This window comes from Halichoerus grypus, chromosome 11 (assembly GCF_964656455.1).
Source record: "Halichoerus grypus chromosome 11, mHalGry1.hap1.1, whole genome shotgun sequence".
Taxonomy (NCBI): Eukaryota; Metazoa; Chordata; class Mammalia; order Carnivora; family Phocidae; genus Halichoerus; species Halichoerus grypus.
In genome coordinates, this window is record NC_135722.1 from 13611681 (window position 1) to 13632001 (window position 20321).

A 20321-nucleotide genomic window follows, 5' to 3' on the forward strand; every position below is an offset into this window, starting at 1 on the left:
TAAGATGTTTATCACTAATTAATATTTTCAAGAAAGGGACAAAAAGACCTGCAGAAAAGCCTTCATTGATAAAATTTAGATTTCTATTTTCTTCAACCTTTGAACGCTTTCCATTATAATCTGCCCCTTACCAACGAAAGATAACGTCTCTTCATATTTAAATATATATCATAAGAATTCATAATTTATCTAATTTCAGGTAGCTACAAACTGCTCTGGATCATGCAAAATAGGAATAACATCACAGAATTTATTCTTTTAGGACTTTCTCAGAAAAAGGAAATAGAGATCTTCTGCTTTTTACTGTTCTTACTTTGTTACATTGTAATTTTGATTGGAAACCTGCTTGTCATGATTTCTATCACCTGCAGTCAACTTATTAACCACCCAATGTATTTCTTCCTGAGCTTCCTATCCCTGGCAGACCTTTGCTACACCACCACTGTGACCCCCAAGTTAATCATTGACTTGCTGGAAGAAAAGAAGGTCATTTCCTACAATGGCTGCATGACACAGCTCTTTACCATGCACTTCTTTGGGGGGATTGAGGTCTTCATCCTCACTGGGATGGCCTATGACCGCTACGTGGCCATCTGCAAGCCCCTGCACTACACCCTCATCATGAGCAGGTGGAAGTGCAATGCCACGATTGCAGCTTCCTGTTTTGGTGGATTCCTACATTCCTTTGGTCAGTTTCTCCTCGCCATTGTTTTACCCTACTGCGGCCCCAATGAAATAGATCACTTCTTCTGTGATGTGTATCCTTTGCTGAAGCTGGCCTGCACAGATACAAGCAGAATCGGTCTCCTAGTCGTTGCCAATTCAGGACTGATGGGTCTGGTGACTTTTGTGGTCTTGCTGGTATCATATGCTGTGATCCTATATACTGTCAGGTTCTACTCTGCAGAGAATCGTCACAAAGCTCTTTCCACATGCAGTTCCCACATCACTGTGGTGGTTCTCTTTTTTGCTCCTTTACTCTTTATTTATATTCGACCAGCAACGACATTACCAGAAGACAAAGTGTTTGCTCTTTTTTATACTGTCATCGCCCCCATGCTCAACCCTCTCATATACACACTAAGAAATATGGAGATGAAGAATGCCATAAGGAAATTTTGGTGTCATGTCATGGGAAGTAAGGACATAAATTGAAACGCATCCCTGATTTTCACCACAGAGTTTGTTGAATACATGACTTCTCTACTCTGAAACCTTTAAAATGCATAATGCTTGTCTCTGTGTCTTGTATGTAGGCTGCGTGTGTAGCCCCAAATATGAGCAAAAGATTAGGATTCCCCAGATTTCTCTCTGCTGTGTTTTCTTTTCTAGTTTTCTTATTTATATAACCTCTGCCCGGTTGATCCTTTGTCTGTGCAACTAACTTAGATATTTATCAGCAGACTACCCAAGGCAGTGTGCTACACAAATTAACCCTGCAAACCTACATAGCTCATTTTTAGGCATGGCTACATTCAATGAAGCCAATTCTAGCCACCGAACAATGCTAAAAAAATAATTCTGAACTTTTACTTGCATCTATTAAAGAATATCCTAACATACCTAATTCAAGTGCCACAACATATTTCTCAAAAAATTCTCCTTCTATTCTGATCATTTTGTAGCCAGTGGTATTCTGGAGCATCTCTCATGCTGAACACCAGCACTTCATTCCAAGCCGCATATTAAAACCTTCTCTTCTGCTTTAAGGCACATGCTCTCCTAGCTCTCTTCATATATAAACTAACTGCACCTCTCTGGCTAATTCTAGCACCTTTCTGTGCAGATGTGAGGTATAAGGATGGAAAAAGTTGGGGACCACTCACATATTAATGTCACATTTCTGTTCCTGGTGAACTTACATTTTTCTCAGAATGGGCAAGTGGAAAATATCACTTAAACTCAGTGGTATGCTTTTTTAGCACTGTAAAAGTTAAAGACAGGTTTTGTTTTGTTTTGGTTTGGTTTTGGTTTTAATGGTAATTGAAGTTATACTTGGCCTACCAACTTCAGGTATAACATCAGGTTGAGAGGTCTTCTGTTTGATGTTTGGGGTTGAATCTGAGAATTTTGAGCACCCAAATGCCCTGAAATCCCTCCACAAACAGAATCCACTTCCTCCGTCTTTCTAGAAGAGAACAGATTCTCATGGCCTGGGGATGATATAATAACTTCACCTGAGTTATTTCCTTGCAAAATGATGCTTATTTTCTTAAAGTCTGATGGGCTCAAGAAATTTTGATAAAAGTCCTGCGAAATCATCTCCTTTCTCTCAGTCAACACCTGTAGCTTTATGGGGAGTTGGCCGAAGAGGAAATATATGATTGTATCTGTTTATATTTAGTTCTATTTGGCACCAACTGAAATGGAATATTGTAACATTAAAGCCCCAAATACGAAAGTCCTAAAAAAGATAGGGGTTAAGGAAAATCTTCCTAGTTAACAAATTCTTAACCAGTGCATTTGGTTGTCTACTTTGTACAGACCAAGAGATAACTAGAGGCATAGATCTATTCCAATTCATGGCAATTGCTAAAGGTTTCACTTGTATTTAGGGATTTAGAAAGTATGGGTAGAAGGTGTGACTATATGGGTAGAACTCATGGACAAAATGTAAGTCATACAAATGCTCACTACATGGTGTACATTGCAGAGGAAATTCTCAATGGTGGTAGACAAGATGACATGTTTCGTGGATCTCAACCATCCTCTTTTCCCAGCTACCCACATTCTAACTCATTGGTCTAGGTCTAAAGCAGCCATGAGTGGGGCGCCTGGGTGGCTCAGTCAGTTAAGCATCTGACTCTTGGTTTCAGCTCAGGTCATGATCTCAGGGTTGTGAGATCAAGCCTGACATTGGGCTCCACTCTCAGCATGGGGTCTGCTTGAGACTCTCTCTCCCTTTCACTCTGCCCCTCCCTCTGCTCTCTCTAATATAAATGAATAAATAAGTAATTCTTAAAAATATTTAAAAAAATAAAGTGGTCAAGGTGGTTTAGGAAGCATCCTTATGAAGGCTATTGCTAGGGCTGAACAATATGATATTTACCTCATGGAGGTTCATCTGGCTTCTGTGACATACTCAGTACCGAATGTTTGTAGTTATTATGATTGTGTAAGATAACCTCAAATTTAGTGTGTAAACAACCAATTTATTATGCACTTGGACTCTGTGGATCAGGAATTTAGACATAGTGAGAATGGCTTGTCTATGCTCCATGATGTTTGAGGTCTCAGCTGAGAAAACTCAAAGACTGGGAGTGTTCACTAGCTAGCAGCTGAAATCATCTGGGGTCACCTTGACTTACATGTCTGGCAGTTGCCACTGGTTGTGGGCCCAGACATCAGATGAACTGTTGGCCATAAAATTCTATATCTAGCCTCTACATATGGTATCTCCATATGGATTAGTTAGGAAATATTGCTGTGGCCATGTTTGGAAGCTACTTTCTGTCATACCAACATTGAATGCCCAACATGTACACTCCTCAGGGTGACTACTCAGTCCTGTCGTGGCAAGTTGATTACACTGAAAACTTTCTATCATGTAGGAAACAGAATTTGTCTTCACAGAAATAGACACTTATTCCAGATATAGATTTGTCTTTCCTGCTTATAATATTTGTACCAACTGCACAATGCATTGACTTATGGAATGTCTTATTCACCATCATGTTATTTCACTTAGGATTGATTCTGATCAAGTAATGTAGTTCAGAGTAAAAGAAGTATGGTAGTGGACATACACATAGGAATTCATTGATCTTACCACATACTCTGTTATAGACTGAATTGACTTCCTGAAAATTCATGTATTGAATACCTAAATCCAAGTAATTCAGAAGGTGACTATTTAGAGATAGGGCCTTTAAAGAGGAATTGAGTTAAAATGAGGCCTTTAAGGTGGGCCCTAATCCAATGTGACGGGCATCCTCATAAGAGAAAATTTGGACACACAGAAAAAATACCAGGAATGTGTGTGCACAGAGAGAAGACCATGTAAGGACACACAGAGAAGGCAGCCATCTATTAAGCCAAGGAGACAGACCTTTGAAGAAACTAAACCTACAAGTACTTTGACCTTGGACTGTCAGACTCCAGAACTGACAGAAAATATATTTTTATTGTTTAAGTCACCCTGTCTATAGTATTTTGTTATGGTAGCCCTAGCGAATTTATTTCTACCCCATTTCTCTTAAGTAACTGATTAGATACAATGAAGAAATGGCTTACTGAATAAAGTGCCAATTGAGAAACAGCACCCTGAAAAGCTCAAGTTATATCTTCAAGGATGTGTTGACCAACAGATGATTATAATTCTCCCATACCCATGATAAACAGTTATAGAATCCTATGGAATCGAAGGATGTATATGCAAGTATATTTATTATACTAAAATCCTTTATAGAATTTTTGCTTCCTGTGCCAGCATTTTTCAGCTCAGTTGGCTTATAGGTTTTAGTTACAGATGTTATGCTTTCATGAGGGAACACAATTATTTTATTGAACTGGAAATTGAAGTTGTCATCTGGACATCTTTTGGACTCCTCATGCCTCTACTAAACCAAAAGACAAAAAGGGGCTGGAGCAATTGATATTGATGATGAGATCAGATCTGTTTGTTTGACACAATGGGGCATGGATGATCAATATCTGGAACCCAGGCCATCTCTTAAAATTTCTATAACTAATTGTAAAATTTAATTAAAAAAAAAACAAACAAGAAAAATGGCAGGACCATTAAAGATTCAGAATTTCAAGAACGAAGCTTTGGTTCACATTAGTAGATAATGAACCCCAATAATAAAGGTTAACCTGAAATCAAAGGGAAGAGTGAGTAGGCAGTGCAAGAAAGAAAGGTATAAATGTTAACTAAAATCTCATGGCCAATTATAGAAACAAGGACACTTGTAGCAATGTATTGAGTAATTTTGCAGTCTGTTCTTAATGTTACAGATTTATAAGGAAAGATGATAACCTGAACTAGAAGAGAAACTAACATTAAAATTAACTTTGTTCAGAATGTTGAGGATGTTATGTTTCCTTTCTGGAAGGGAGACAGTGAGACTAGGTTCAAATATCATACAGAAGAGTGTTTATCAATGTTGAATAGCTCATGTGCCTATTACCCTCAGCTCAAAAACCTACCTTTATATGCTCTCCTCTGAGATGCTGGGAGCAAAATCTACCTATATTTCTTATCTACCAGATGGTTTCCTATTGTTTCTGTCAATAGGAGTGCACACTCTAGTGATAGTGGAAGTCAAGAGGAAGCGGGAAAAGATTTCCTTATATGTTCAAGATAAAGTATCAAATTAAGGAGGACTTAGGACTGTAATGTGAGGAGAATAGAGGAAGAATGAACTGAAAAAATAAATGAAAATTGTCCAATCATCAAAAATATTGTAATAACTTTGTATGGTGACAGATGGTAATTAAACTTGTTGTGGGGATCATTTCAAAATGTATCAAAATATTGAATCATTGTGATGTACACCTGAAATGAACAGGATATTGTATGTCAATAATACTTCAATAAAAAAGAAAACATTTTTTAAAAAATAATAAAATCATCCAGTCAGGAGGGGTCAGAGGAAATGCTAAAGATTCTAATCTCCAACCTGTGGTTGGCTTTTGCAATCACTATACACTCTTTGTATATCATTTATTATTAATTCTAGGGCTCAGGATAGAACCCTAAAGCGAAATTCCAGAATGCTTTTAATACAAGTTACTTCCCTTCCAAACACAAATGATGACACCACATTTTCCTCATGGCATTCTTCATCTCCATGTTTCTCAGTGTGTAGATCAGAGGGTTGAACATGGGGGCAATGATGGTGTAGAAAAGAGCAAACACTTTGTCTTATGGGAAAGTTGTGGCTGGCCGAATGTAAATGAAGAGAACAGGCACAAAGAACAGAAGCACAACTGTGACGTGGGAACTGCACGTGGAAAGAGCTTTGGTGCGGCTCTCTGCAGGGTAAGCCCTGATGGTGTATAATATCAGGAAATAGGACACCATCAAAATCACAAAAGTCACCAGAGCAATCAGGCCTGAATTAACAACTACGAAGAGACCAATTCTGTATGTGTCAGTGCAGGCCAGCTTCAGTAAAGGATACACGTCACAGAAGTAGTGATCTATCTCATTGGGGCCACAGAAGGGTAGGAAGATGGTGAGGAGGAACTGACTGGCAGAGTGAATAAATGCCCCAGTACAGCAAGCTGTGATGATTGAGTTACACCTCTGGCTGCTCATGATGACGGTGTAGTGCAGGGGCTTGCAGATGGCCACGTAGCGGTCATAGGCCATCCCTGTGAGGACGAAGATCTCCACGCCTCCAAGAAAGTGCAGGATAAAAAGCTGTGTCATGCAGTTACTATAGGAAATGGTCTTTCTTTCTGCCAGTAAATCTGCCATCAGTTTAGGTGTCACTGTTGATGTGTAGCAAAGGTCAGAGAGTGAGAGGCAATTAAGGAAGAAATACATGGGTTGGTTCACTAGTGGACTGCACATGATAGAAATCATTATGAGCAAGTTTCCCACCCAAATTGCAATGTAGCAAAATAAAAATAATACAAAGCAGAGGATTTCAATGTTCTTGTTTTGAGACAGTCCCAAGAGAATAAACACAGTGACATTATTCCTATTTTCCATGATCCAGTGCAGTAGAAATGCATAACAGTCCGCTGAAAAGACAAGGCATAAGTCAGTGTCAGATGTTTACATGGATCATATGGATGATGGCACTGATATCATGAAGCTATATTGAATGGATATGATCCTAGCATTTTAGAAATTTAATAATTTAATAATTTTTTAAATTATTTTTTTCTGATTAGTCTCCTGATGATTTCCATAAGTCAGTTTTTCAAGACATTATGTTCGATCTTGACATTATGTTTTATGAATGAATTCAATCAGTAAATTAAAAAAAATATTTAAAAATTATTATTAGTTGCCAAAAATTTTTCAATTCTAGAGGAATATACAACCAAGTCCTTGGAAAGGACATTTCTCTGGGTCCTTACAAACTCTAGTTTGTTAAAGATGCAAGTATAAGTCATCAAAGTTGCTGTTAAATGATATAGCAGCAAATGCCAAGCTTGACAGTGGTCACTAGTGGAATATATGCTTCCCCAAAATAGTTTCAGAATGAGGAATACTAAAGATTTATATGAAACATATATATTTACAAAGTGGAAGATAAAAAAATCTCTGCAGTACGCCCCTGAGTTTGAATAATTGGTTTGAATAATTTTTTGATTGCTTGTTTATCTTTTACTTAGTGATTTGGGACAGTAAAATGATAACGTTTTATATCAGAAGTTTATTTTTATAGGCACGTCAATACAAATCATATACTTAAATGAACCACAGAATAAAGCGATAGTTAAAGCTAAAAAGAAGAACAGAAGGCAATTTTACCTTTGTGGTTTTGCTCTTGACTCAGTGTATCATAATTTGCAAGTCAGTTTCTTTTTTTTTTTTAATTTTTTTATTGTTATGTTAATCCCCATACATTACATCATTAGTTTTAGATATAGTGTTCCATGATTCATTGTTTGTGCACAACACCCAGTGCTCCATGCAGAACGTGCCCTCCTCAATACCCATCACCAGGCTAACCCATCCTCCCACCCCCCTCCCCTCTAGAACCCTCAGTTTGTTTTTCAGAGTCCATCGTCTCTCATGGTTCTTCTCCCCCTCCGATTTCCCCCCCTTCATTCTTCCCCTCCTGCTACATTCTTCTTCTTCTTTTTTTCTTTCTTAACATATATTGCATTATTTGTTTCAGAGGTACAGATCTGAGATTCAACAGTTGCAAGTCAGTTTCTTCACAGTGATTTGAATTATAGTATGAATTTCTTTTAGACATTTGTCCAATGCATGTCTTTTGCCAAACCTTTAAAGAATCTTGATGCTGCGTAATTCAAACAAAAAACTTAAAGGAAAAGGTTTATATGAAGACAAACAGTTGGGATCCAGGCTCCATTACTAATTATACCAGTGTGTGAATTTGGATACCAATTTTTTTAATTTAAATTATCTCATTTGTAAAATAAGAAAATCTGAACTTTGCCACAAAATGGTTGAGAAACTCAAAAAAAATCAAGAAATGACCCTTGCTTTATTAACCATATGAGTATTAATTGCTGATTTTATTATCTTAGTGCTGGTGTTGCCAAATCAGTAAAGTTTTCAATAATGAAGTCCAGTAAATATGACTCCCATACAGAAAATAAAATTTTAATGTCATAAAATTATTTTGAGCAGGAAGGTAACTTTGAGATCTGCACTAACCAAGTCTCCTAGTTCTAGATAGAAGGGCTTTTACTTAAAAGCATATAGAAAATACAGGGACACCTGGCTGGCTTAGTCAGTGAAGCAACTCTTGGTCTTGGGGTTATGAGTTTGAGCCCCATGTTGGGCATAGAGATTACTTAAAAAAAATCTTAAAAAAAAAAAAAAAGCTAAATAAAAGTAGATAGAAAATACATAGAATGAATGAGGATAGCTTCAATCTCTTCATCATTCACTAATTATATGAAACCTACAGGATTTGATATACGAAAAGACAGGCAATTTAGCTGTGGTTGACCATAGTTTCTGCTAACTTAGTTTGAACCTCAGGGCTAATGAAAAAATAACATTGAGTTGGTAACCCATGATCCAATTGTTTTTTCTATAAATTCTGACCTCAAAATGCATCACTAATATTTATCACCTTTCTTTAGAATTTTTGATATATCTTCTGCCCTAATCTTGTAGCTACAGTTTCTCATCAATTAATTTTTTAAATTCTCCCCTCATCACTCTCTTTTAGAGATCAAGTTGACAGTAACACCCACCAAATATAAAATTCCTTTGTAATACGGCCTTAAAACAAATGAATTTATTTCTTTGGTACAATTTTAAGATTTAGAATTAGCTTAGAGAGAACCATTGAAAAGTTAGATTTCATGCCTCCAATGATGCCATGAACATTTCTTCTTACCTATAAATAAATACACACTATTTTAAAAATAATATTTAAAATATTTGTTTGGTCATTTTTTAAAGTAATTCCTTGTTCCTTTGGATGGACATAAATAAAATCATTACCTTAATCATGTGCATAGAAATAAACAACCACCTCAACTGTTTTTCTTCTTCTCCTTTCCCAAAATTAAACAAGAAAATTTTACTCCATACCTGAAATTAATCCTCTGTAGAAACTAGTTGTTAGAATATGCAGACAAAGCCCATCATTCTGTCTTCATTTGGTACAAAATTAATTTTCCAACTGATTAAATGTAGTCTAACCTTCTAACAAAACAATATTGCTAAATATGTGGTTCAGTTTCCTATTTTCTCCATTCTCAAGTCCACAGATAATGCTTCATTTCCCTTCTTTTTTCATTTCAGTGTTCCCCAAACTTGTGTGGTTCATCAAGTATAAACCACCACCTATATTTCTAGCTTCTCAATATTATTTTATTTTTTAAAGATTTATTTATTTATTTATTTATTTATTTATTTATTTATTTGGGAGAGAGAGGGGGAGAGCACACGAGCAGGGGGAGGGGAAAGAGAGAGGGAGAGAATCCTCAAGCTGACTTCCCACCAAGCGCGGAGCCTGATCCTGAATGCTGAGATCATGACCTGAGCCAAAATCAAGGAGTTGATGCTTAACTGTCTGAACCACCCAGGTGCCCCTCTACCCTCTCAATTTTAGAGTGCAAGAGGATCTCTAATTTCTATTTTCAATTCAGTCATCAATTTTAAGTGTGAACTCCGAACTTCATTTCCCTCAACACTTTTGTTTAACTAAAATATAGACAAATTATTTGTTCCCTAAATAAATCAGAGAGTTATGAGTTTAAAATTTAAAAATAGATGTATGAGAACTTTGAAAATAATACTATCTAAATGAATATGGTATTAAGTGCAGTTTGATGCACATACAAGAGTAATAATACTTTACAGAGATAAAAATTAGTTGAAGCTTTCCTGATAAAGTATACATAGAATGCCTAACAAGTATTTAGCAAAACAGAATTCGAAACCAGCGTTTCTGAACCTAGAACTGAGTCCATACATAAAAGACGTAGAATAAAAGCAACAGAATAAATTTAATGTTAAAAACTCCTTTCCTCCCATTACCTAATTATTTCATGCAAAACAAGATAACCTCCAAAATCATGGTTCTTAAACCATTTCAGCCATTCTAATCTTGATATGCAGATGATGAAATGAGATCATAAATTAAGCCAAACTCTTTTAGTCTATAAAATACAAAAAATGCTCAAACAAAACTACAATCTCAATCTGTTCCTCTCTCCTGCATATGTAGCCCAATTACAAAGAGTAAGAAAGTTCTCACATAATGAATAAAATACACTGAATCTTGTCATGCTCTCGGACATGCTACTCCAGCCACAAATAGTCCCTTTGTAAGAGCAGTGGTTAGAAGAAAGAGATTGTAATTTATTATCTGCTATAGTTCTTCACTCACTAGGAACTTGTATTCACTTGCTCTAGAGTCCCCATCTTCAAAAGAATAAATCTAGTCTTGATAATTTATATGTTTCAGTTAAGATTTTGCATAACCCAGGGTGCCTGGGAGGCTCAGTCATTAAGCGCCTGCCTTTGGCTCAGGTCATGATCCCAGGGTCCTGGGATCGAGCCCTGCATCAGGCTCGCTGCTCTGCGGGAAGCCTGCTTCTCCCTTTCAAACTCCCCCTGCTTGTGTTCCCTCTCTCACTCTCTCTCTCTCTCTGTCAAATAAATAAATAAAATCTTAAAAAAAAAAAAAGATTTTGCATAACGCTTGGGTTCTCTACTATTATTAAAGTTTTGAAAAACCTTGAACATAATGAGGTGAACTTGCTTGGGTTTACATTCTGGTTTTGCTATGAATGAGCATATGGCCTCATTCCATTACTTTACTACACTATCAGTAGGTCTAACAATTCATATATTAGCTTACAATTGAGCATTCCCACATGCCTAACAGAAACTTTTTAAAATTCTCACAACAATTCTAAGAAGTAAATATTACTAATTAAAGCTCATTTTATAAAAAAGGAAACTGAGTCAGAGAGAAATTAAGTAACTAGCCCAAGACCATAAACCTAATTAGTAGTCTGAAAATCTGAAACATGTCTCACTTAGCAATACATTTAGCAAAATGTTATGTACTTACCATAGTTACTGATACTTAGTGTATACTCAATAGGTATTTGATACTATAATTACTTAGAAGAGTGCCTCACTGACCCCAATATTTCCATTTTTCATTTATGCCAAAATAAACCCTATATATTCTTAAGTTTTGTGATCCTAAATTCCTGAAGGATTGAGAGACTGTCTTACATTCTGCCTTGAAATACTAAGAAATGCTTGCACAAATTTAACTTTGAATTCTAGCCATGTCTCCCTGATCTGTACGATCTTTGGCACGTACTGTTTTTTTTTTTTTCTCAGATCATCATACTGGCAATGGATAAGTACATCGGTGGTGGGTACATCTATCTCCTGACACTGTTGTGAGAATTAATTGAATAAAATTTGTAAGTCACGCAGTACAGGGTAGGGACTCGATAAATATTTCTAATTATTTTATCTTTGTTCTATCTCTTCTCAAATACAGGCTACCATTTATTTAACCAATACTCAGTAAATGTGTAAATGATTAAAAGAAATAACTTCAATGATATCAAATGGTCTGTAAATAAAATACTCCATAATTGGAATTATTGTCATGACACTTATTCCCAGAAACAAGGACAGGCAACAAAATAAACAGAGATATGGTAAACAGAGACTCAAGTTTTGAGATACTTTCATTTCATTTTTTTTTTTTGGTGAACTGAGTAGGGTCTTAGGTTAACTTAATTCTTAGGGATTTTTTTTTTTTTAGGAGGAAGGAGGTATCAGTAATCATGATAGTGGTTACTGCAGAGAGCTTATTTGTCCTTTGAATTTGGGCTTTATCACTTTCCTAGTAACCTGCGAATCACGTTTTTCTTAATCAATACTTCTTCAGCTTTCCCCCAAAAGTTCTAAAAGTTTTTTTTTTTTAATTTGAAATTTGCTATCCACCTAAGCATCATGTCTAGTTCACTGCCTGTCTCTTTAGAATGTTATATGGCATTCTCACTGGGCAGCTCTTTGAATTTATCACTGCCCCAACCTCAAAACAAACTAGCCTATAAAATTCAGAAAAGATGTCTATACTTAACTTTAACTGAGAGTCAGTCTGCTAGCTATACAATGGAGGCAAAAATAGATTTAGTGGATATCACACAGTCAGGCAGGATAATGGGAAGGGAAGAGAAATAATCCACCATATGTTCTTTCACTTCGTTGTGGATCCATTCCTACTTCTTCCTTCCAGTGTCTGCCCTTTCTTCACTGAAATTCTGGTCATTTCAGCTTCTTGAATTCACATTTCACTCAGCGTAACTCATTAGTCATTCACAGAAAGAAATCTTGTTCATTTTAGAGACAAATGACACCATTCAACCAAACTTCACACAAACAATGAGAAGTCATACATTCAGAGTGACAGTTTGAAGTCAAGTGGAATAATTTTATATCCAAAAGGATCAAATCACAATATATATTTTCGTCATTAAAATTATTCCTAGAGATGTCCAAGCTCACATGATTAATTAATACTTAATAGAAAATACATTCTAAAACTACATTTCTTTTATTCTAGAGCACTGACTATTCTTTCCAAGTAGTTTGGATTTACCTTTCCAAATATAAGTTCACCAGATAGATTTCCTTTAGATCTAAGTTATCAGACAAAGTGCAGCTAGGATAGGATCTGGATTATAAACAGTATGTAAGCCGCAATTAACATTGTGGGTGATTTAGGAATTTGTCATTAGAAATTCCTCCTGGGCCCCAGTGACTGAATTCCCCTGCACTTAAGGAATTTTGTGATGAAAACAAACTTGAGGGACTTTTTCTTTAAGGGTCTTATCCTTTCTCTAATCTCTATAAACTGACAGGAAAATAGGACAGTGCTGGCCCTCACGGTAGCTAATGGTCTTCATCTCTCCTCAAAAACTGTCTTTTTTTTTAATTTAATTTAATTTTATTTTATTATGTTATGTTAGTCACCATACAATACATCATTAGTTTTTGATGTGGTGATCCACAATCCATTGTTTTCATATAAAACCCAGTGCTCCATACAGTACGTGCCCTCCTTAATACCCATCACTGGGCTAACTCATCCCCCCACTCCCCTCCCCTCTATAACCCTCAGTTTGTTTCTTGAAGTCCATAGTGTCTCCTGGTTCATCTTTCCCTCCGATTTCCCCCCCTTCATTTTTTCCCTTCCTTCTCCTAATGTCCTCCATGCTATTCCTTATGTTCCACAAATAAGTGAAACCATATGATAATTGACTTTCTATGTTTGACTTATTTCACGTAGCATAATCTCCTCCAGTCCCATCCATGTTGATAAAAAAGTTGGATATTCATCCTTTCTGATGGCTGAGTAATATTCCAAAACATTCAAAGAATAAATAATACCTATTCTCTTGAAGCTGTTTTAAAAAATAGAAACAGAAGGAAAGCTTCCAGACTCATTCTATGAGGCCAGCATTACCTAAATCCCCAAACCAGGCAAAGACCCCATCAAAAAAGAGAATTTCAGACCAATATCCCTGATGAATATGGATTCCAAAATTCTCAACAAAATCTTAGCTAATAGGATCCAACAATACATTAAAAGGATCATCCACCACGACCAAGTCAGGATTTACCCTCGGGATGCAAGAGTGGTTCAACATTCGCAAATCAGTCAGTGTGATAGAACACATTAATAAGAGGAGAGAGAAGAACCATATGATCCTCTCAATTGATGCAGAAAAAGCATTTGACAAACTACAGCATCCTTTCCTGATTAAAACTCTTCAGAGTATAGGGATAGAGGAAACATTCCTCAAGTTCATAAAATCTATCTATGAAAACCCACAGCGAAAAACTGTCTTTATTGTATTCGCTAAGAGAATGACAATGAGTTACAGTGTATTTCCAAGTATATAGGTAAATTTCTGGGAAAATTATAAACTAATAAAACTTAGTATTATTTTGTAATATTTTTGGTTTAGAAAAAAAATCAAAGATTTATTTTTAGAGAGAGAGACTGAGAAAGAGCACAAGCAGGGGAAAGGGCAGAGGGAGACGGAGAGAAACTTCAAGAGACTCCCCGCTGACACAGGACTTGATCCCAGGACCCTGAGATCATGAGCTGAGTTGAACATTTAATGGACTAAACCACCCAGGTGCCCCTGGTTTAGAACATTTTTAAAAAGTAATTTGAAAAATAAAATTTGCATTTGAACACAATTTGCATTTGAAAAATTTTAAATGAGGTTTGCTGTGTGTCATACATTAAATACTCCTGTTTAATAGTCACAAGGACCCAGTGTGTTCTTATTTTACCCACAAGAAAACTCTGTAACAGCTAAGATAAATACTTGGCTAACTAAGGTTGCCAGGCAAGGAGGAGATTGCAGATAAACGTCAAGAGAATAGTTGGTTCTGGGGAAGGGGAGGAGTAAAGACAGGATGGTTGACTCTGGAGATGATGTTAGTGTTGTACTTTTTGATTCATATGGCAATTACAGGGATATTTCCTGCCCAGTTCTCTCCCCCAACACAGCCCCCATCCCCCCCATCTCTCTTACAAGTTTCTTTGTGTGTTTTATTTCATAAGTTAAATATGGGAAAAATACATAGCAAGACAACCCTAAAACCATATCCAAGGCACTGAAGCTACCCAGGGTAGAGTGTGAAGTTGTATTTTGCCTTCAAAGAATTTACTTGAAAGCAAGTCTAGGTATTTCATTTTGGTCCAGTCTATTCCCCACCCTCCTAAGGAAATCTTTTTTTTTTTTTAACTTTATTGAGGAATCATTGATAAATATATTGTATATATTTAAAGTGTACAATGTGATGATTTTATATGCATATACATTGTGGAAATATTACTAATGCTTTATTACCATTATTTTACATAGTTAACCACTAATTGTGTGTGTGGTAAGAATGCTTACAATCCACTCTTCAGCAGCTTTGAAGTATACAAAACTGTATTATTAACTGTAGTCACCATATTGTGGTTACATCCTCAGAACTGATTCTTCTCCTAACTGAAAGTTTCTACCCTTTGACCTAGGTTGCCCCACTGAAACCTGATTTAAGGCTGATTCTAACACTTTGCTTAAAGATGCCTTCTCCAGTCTAGGTCAAGTTTTCACCATTATTCCTATTCTCAACCCAGAACTTCCATGGGATCCTTTCTGAGCTTCTGGTTTCCCAACCATGTGGGTATCTCCAGGCTCTGCTCTGCAGTCCCTACTCCTGAATCTTTCTAACTTCACTTCCTCACCAAGGAAGAGAATTTGCCCCCATAGACTCACCATCCTTCAAAGTGAAAACATCCAAGTAGGTCTTGTTATACTGCCTTTTTAGAAAATATCAATTTAAAAAAGTATATAAACTATAGTATCCATATAGCTAGATAGAAACACCAGTAATATATATCACATATGACAATTTGCGTTTCTTATTATTTTCTCTCCCTTTCTTTCCCCTTCATTTTTTTTTAAAGATTTATTTATTTATTTGAGAGAGAAAGAGAGCACAAGTGGGAGGGGCAGAGGGAAAGGGAAAGAGAGTCTCAAGCAGACTCCACGCTGAGTGTGGATCCTGACACCAGGGTCGATCTCACGACCCTGAGATCATGACCTGAGCCAAAACCAAGAGTCAGACGCTCAACCCATTGTGCCACCCAAGTGCTCCACCTTCCCCTTCATTTTATGTTATGGTTGAAATTTTTTTTTTTTTTTGAAATTCTATTGCATTTTGTTTTCAGGTATTCTTCATGTTTTTAAAATAACTCCCCTTGATAATATTATACTGTTGCCCACCTTCTTATGAATGTCAATTCTTTTTTATAATGATCCTAACTATTTGCATCTTATTGATAATAAAAAACATTTTCTTACATTGTTTTCTAGTTCTCTCGGGAAATCTTTCTCCAAAATACCTACAGGAAATATGTTCTATTCATGGATGATGGTAGTATATCTTTTAATATCACAAATAACAGTGTTTTGTTATTATTACTTCTTTTCTCACATTAAGATGAAAAAATATATACAAGAAATATGCTAAAGGAAAATTTCTATTTTAAAAAAGTTCAGTTGGCCCTATTCCTTGTCCATTAAGATGAAAATGGAATTAATTTCTCATGTCTACATATCAAGGTAAGCTGATATGTGCAGTTTCTCTCAAATGCACAGTTTTGAGATCACTCAACTAATTGAGCTCTACTGGAAGGGGATACGATCTATTAATTTTCTCATCTTGTCTTTCCACATTCTGAAATACTGATAAATACTCCAACAGAAACGTAAATTTCCACCTGTCCCTTTGTCCCTGCTTATGACACTTTAAGGGAGATGGGGGTGGGAGTGGGTGCTGCAGCTCCCGGAGGACAGGTATAACCACCCCTTTTTCTTTGCTTTTTTTTGGTTTAGAACCAAATTATCTATGTGGATTTTTTTCATCACATAATTTATTTCACATAAGATTTAGATGAATATCCTACAGGAAATAAAGTTCAATAACAAAAAAATGTCTTTTTTCATTTTTGAAAACCACTTTTAATCTCCATTTCTACAGAATGCCAAAATGTTGTCAAATCATCATGTATAAATTTCATATGCAAGTGAATATTAAAATTCACAGTCAGCCTCACAGCTTCAGAACTGCTTACTGTCTGTGACATAGCCACTGGTCCTTTAGCTTAGCATATTTTTAATATACATATGCCCCTACCCAATTTCAGTTCCACTAGTAAAATTGTCACCTTACTCATAATTCCTCAGCTTATCATCTCCAACATTCATAAAGTGAAAGATTTGGTTTCAATGATCTGAAAGCTAATAGAGCTCTCTGATTCCAAGTCCATTTTTGCTCCTGCATAAAGTTTTTAGCATATTGAGTAGGACAAATCAATTATGTTTTTCTTCTGAAAACACCCTTTGACACCAAACCCTTCTCATGGCTTTTTTCATCTCTGTATTTCTCAGAGTATGGATTAGGGATTCAACATAGGAGCAATGATGGTGTAAAATAGTGCAAATATTTTATCATCAGGGAAAGTGGTAGGAGGTCTAAGGTAGGCAAAGATTGAAGGCCTAAAAAATAAGATGACCACAGTGATATGAGACCGACAGGTAGAGAGGGCTTTGGGTCTTCCCTCAGCTGAGTGATTTCTTAAAGTGAATAATATAACAACATAAGACCCAAACAAGAGAACAAAGATTACTAAAGCGACCATTCCTGAATTGGCAACCACAAGGATCCCAGTGATGTAGGTATCAGTGCAGGCAACTTTCAGCAAACGGAAGATATCACAATAGTAGTGATTGATTTCATTAGGGCCACAGAAGGGCAACTAGATTATCATAGAAAACTGAGAAAAAGAATGGAGAGCCCCACCAGCCCAAGCAGCCAAGACTAGGAGATTGCATCTTGTCCTGTTCATGATAAGCAGGTAGTGGAGAGGTTTGCAGATGGGAGCATAGTGATCAAAGGCCATGACTGTAAGGATGAAGATTTCAATCATTCCCAAGAAGTGCAAGGAAAAGACCTGTAACATGAAGTTATCATAAGAGATGGTTTTTCTAGCCAGTAGCCGGTCACCAATCAGTTTGGGTGTCACGCAGGAGATGTAGCAAATGTCCATAAAGGATAAGTGGCTGAGGAAATAGTACATCAGTTGGTAAAAAAGGCCACTGCACTGAATGGAGACAAGAATTAGGACATTTCCCACCAAGATGGAAACAAAATAAGAAGAAAACAAAGCAAAATATTTATATGTTCTGATTATAGGAAAGTCCCAAAAGGATGAATTCTGAGATATTCCTCTGACTTTCCATAAATTGTGTGCTATGCACAAATAACTGAGTATCTGAAAAGAAAAAAAATTTGGATGAAAACATTGACAATATAAGCACAATCATATAAAATCCTCTAACAAAACATAAACCTAATTAACAAATCACAATAGCTAATTTATAAATCAATATTACTATATTTTTTCTTAGGAATCATAACTGATTTTGCTATGATTTTTTAATTTTTTTAAATATTCTCTTACTTTGAAATACTAAAAATACTTTCGATTAAATTTTGAAAATATAATTTAAAAATTACTATTTTCTAATAGGAAATTGAACCACTGTTATTTATAACATTTAGATGGTAGTGGCATTAATTTAATGCAGGAAATTTATTTTATTCATAATTTTCCATTTGTGTTCTTTATTCATAAGAGGATTTTCATTCTAGGTAATGTTCCATTTCCCCAGCATGATATGGAACATCCTCCTAAATTGGCTGTAGACATATGATCAAGGAATGTAGTTGCATTTAAAAAAACAAAATCAAAAACACATTTGCCTAAATTGTGAGTTGGGTGATCAGGATTGCAAATAATATTCTTTGAAATACAAGGGTGTGTGTGGGGTGGGTACTATATATTGAGCTTGAGAAACCAATCTTGCTAGCTATGTTATAAAGCAAAACTAGTTGAAAATACAACAAAAAGTAGATTTTTTTGGTCAGTGAAATTTTGAAAAATAATTAGAAAAATATGTATATTTCTTATTTAAATTTTAGTGTAAAAGAATGTTTTAAGGTAAACTCCATAGCCATTAAACTTAATAATGTAAAGAAAAAAAGAAAAAAAAAACACTAATGGAAATGGAAGACATTCTAGTCTCCCTTTTTAACATGAAGACATCAGGTCTTATCCTCAAAATTGTACACAAGTTATAGTTCTTTCATAATTTAATGTTTTTATTTTCTTTTTTTATATCTTTATGTATATTATTACAATTACAGTTACAAATAATAACTAGTTTATGAAAATACTATATTGCATTCCTTTAAATAAGTATGCATAAAAACTGAAACTAAGAATAATTTTGAAAATAATTATTAAATAATAAGCCTAATTATGAGAATGATTTAAATATTAAAGTACTCATCTAATCCCACCATATTCTTTTCAATGTAGAAGGAACAGATTAAGAGAAACTAAGTGAATTTCCCAAATCAAACAGCCAATAAACTGAAGTATTTATAAGTTATATCTCCTAATTCTTATTCTTTTAGTGTGGCTTCCCACAGGAAAAGGGCATGCATCAGAGAAGACAGCAGTGGAGGAATTATCATAATTTTCATCTCATGAGAGATGACAGACTCCTAGATCACTGTAAAATACAGCACAATAGTTTTAAGGATAAATGTGTGGTGTTGTAGCAGGTCTCTGTTTTGAAATCCCTTCACAACATTGGGCTTTTAATTTCACCACTATAGCGGTTAACTATTCTAATCTGTGTACTCATGGAAATATCATCACTCTTGGATGCGTTAGTAGAACGACAATGTGACCAACTTCCTGAGAAAGAAATTTTAGAGAGGGAAATACATGACTTTTTTTTTTAAATCTTCAAAACATTAAACATAAAAATGAAGAAAAGGAGACATTACCAAGTAAAAGAATTAGTGATGTTACAAAAGCAATACAGACAGAATTAGAAATGATGGGGAAGATAAAGTAAGGTAGAGGACAAACCACTTGTATTCAAGCATTGTTTATATTATCACTAAATTTCTGATGCTATTGGTCACCTAGAGGCTTTCAACATTCAGTTGTTTGATACCAAGTGAAATAACATGAACTGAAATGTGGCAACTTTTGGGTTTCAATCTTGATAATTTAGAACCTGACATCCAAATCTAAGCAGATTAGAGGAGATAATCATCAAGCATGAATTAGGTAATTGTCACACCTTATTCCCAAAGTTTTACACATTTTGTATTCTGTTACCATTTATAATGAAATTTTAACAAAAATAAGACTATTTTGGATTTCTCCATTTGCACAAGCAGTTCTCACTGGTACAAGACATTGAACCTTTCTAATCTTGAGGTTCAACCTCTGTAATTGTGATCTGAACACATCACGCAAGGAAACAATGATGAGTTTATGAAACAAAATTGCCAGGGAAAATTGAGAATATGTAACAATTATATATCTTTTCCTTATGTACCTCTTTCTTGGAAGGAAAAGATTAAGAAGTAAATTGTCCTCCAAACAGACCTACATCCTGAATCAAATCTCTTGAAATAAACAAAAGCAAAACTGCAACAGAGATTTTAGGGGACAACAGGAACAGACTTCAAATGGATAATGTTTTGGTTGCAAAATATAATTGATCTGGTGAAA

General features: G+C 35.5%; 2 protein-coding genes and 1 pseudogene across 2 annotated transcripts; 1 reads left to right on the top strand and 2 right to left on the bottom strand.

The window, feature by feature from the left end:
- Window positions 1–222: 222 nt before the first annotated feature.
- On the top strand, window positions 223–1155 carry LOC118523762 (olfactory receptor 4P4-like). Its single transcript, XM_036073549.1, has one exon. It carries the CDS (start codon window positions 223–225, stop codon window positions 1153–1155), a length of 933 nt encoding a protein of 310 aa, XP_035929442.1.
- A 4711-nt stretch (window positions 1156–5866) lies between these two features.
- On the bottom strand, window positions 5867–6661 carry LOC118523743 (olfactory receptor 4P4-like). Its single transcript, XM_036073532.2, has one exon. It carries the CDS (start codon window positions 6659–6661, stop codon window positions 5867–5869), a length of 795 nt encoding a protein of 264 aa, XP_035929425.2.
- A 10373-nt stretch (window positions 6662–17034) lies between these two features.
- Window positions 17035–17989, bottom strand: LOC118523744 (olfactory receptor 4P4-like; annotated as a pseudogene).
- Between the last annotated feature and the right edge of the window lie 2332 nt (window positions 17990–20321).

Coding starts and splice junctions, on each gene's coding strand:
- LOC118523743 (XM_036073532.2), bottom strand. CDS start 6,661: ATGGAAAATAGGAATAATGTCACTGTGTTTATTCTCTTGGGACTGTCT.
- LOC118523762 (XM_036073549.1), top strand. CDS start 223: ATGCAAAATAGGAATAACATCACAGAATTTATTCTTTTAGGACTTTCT.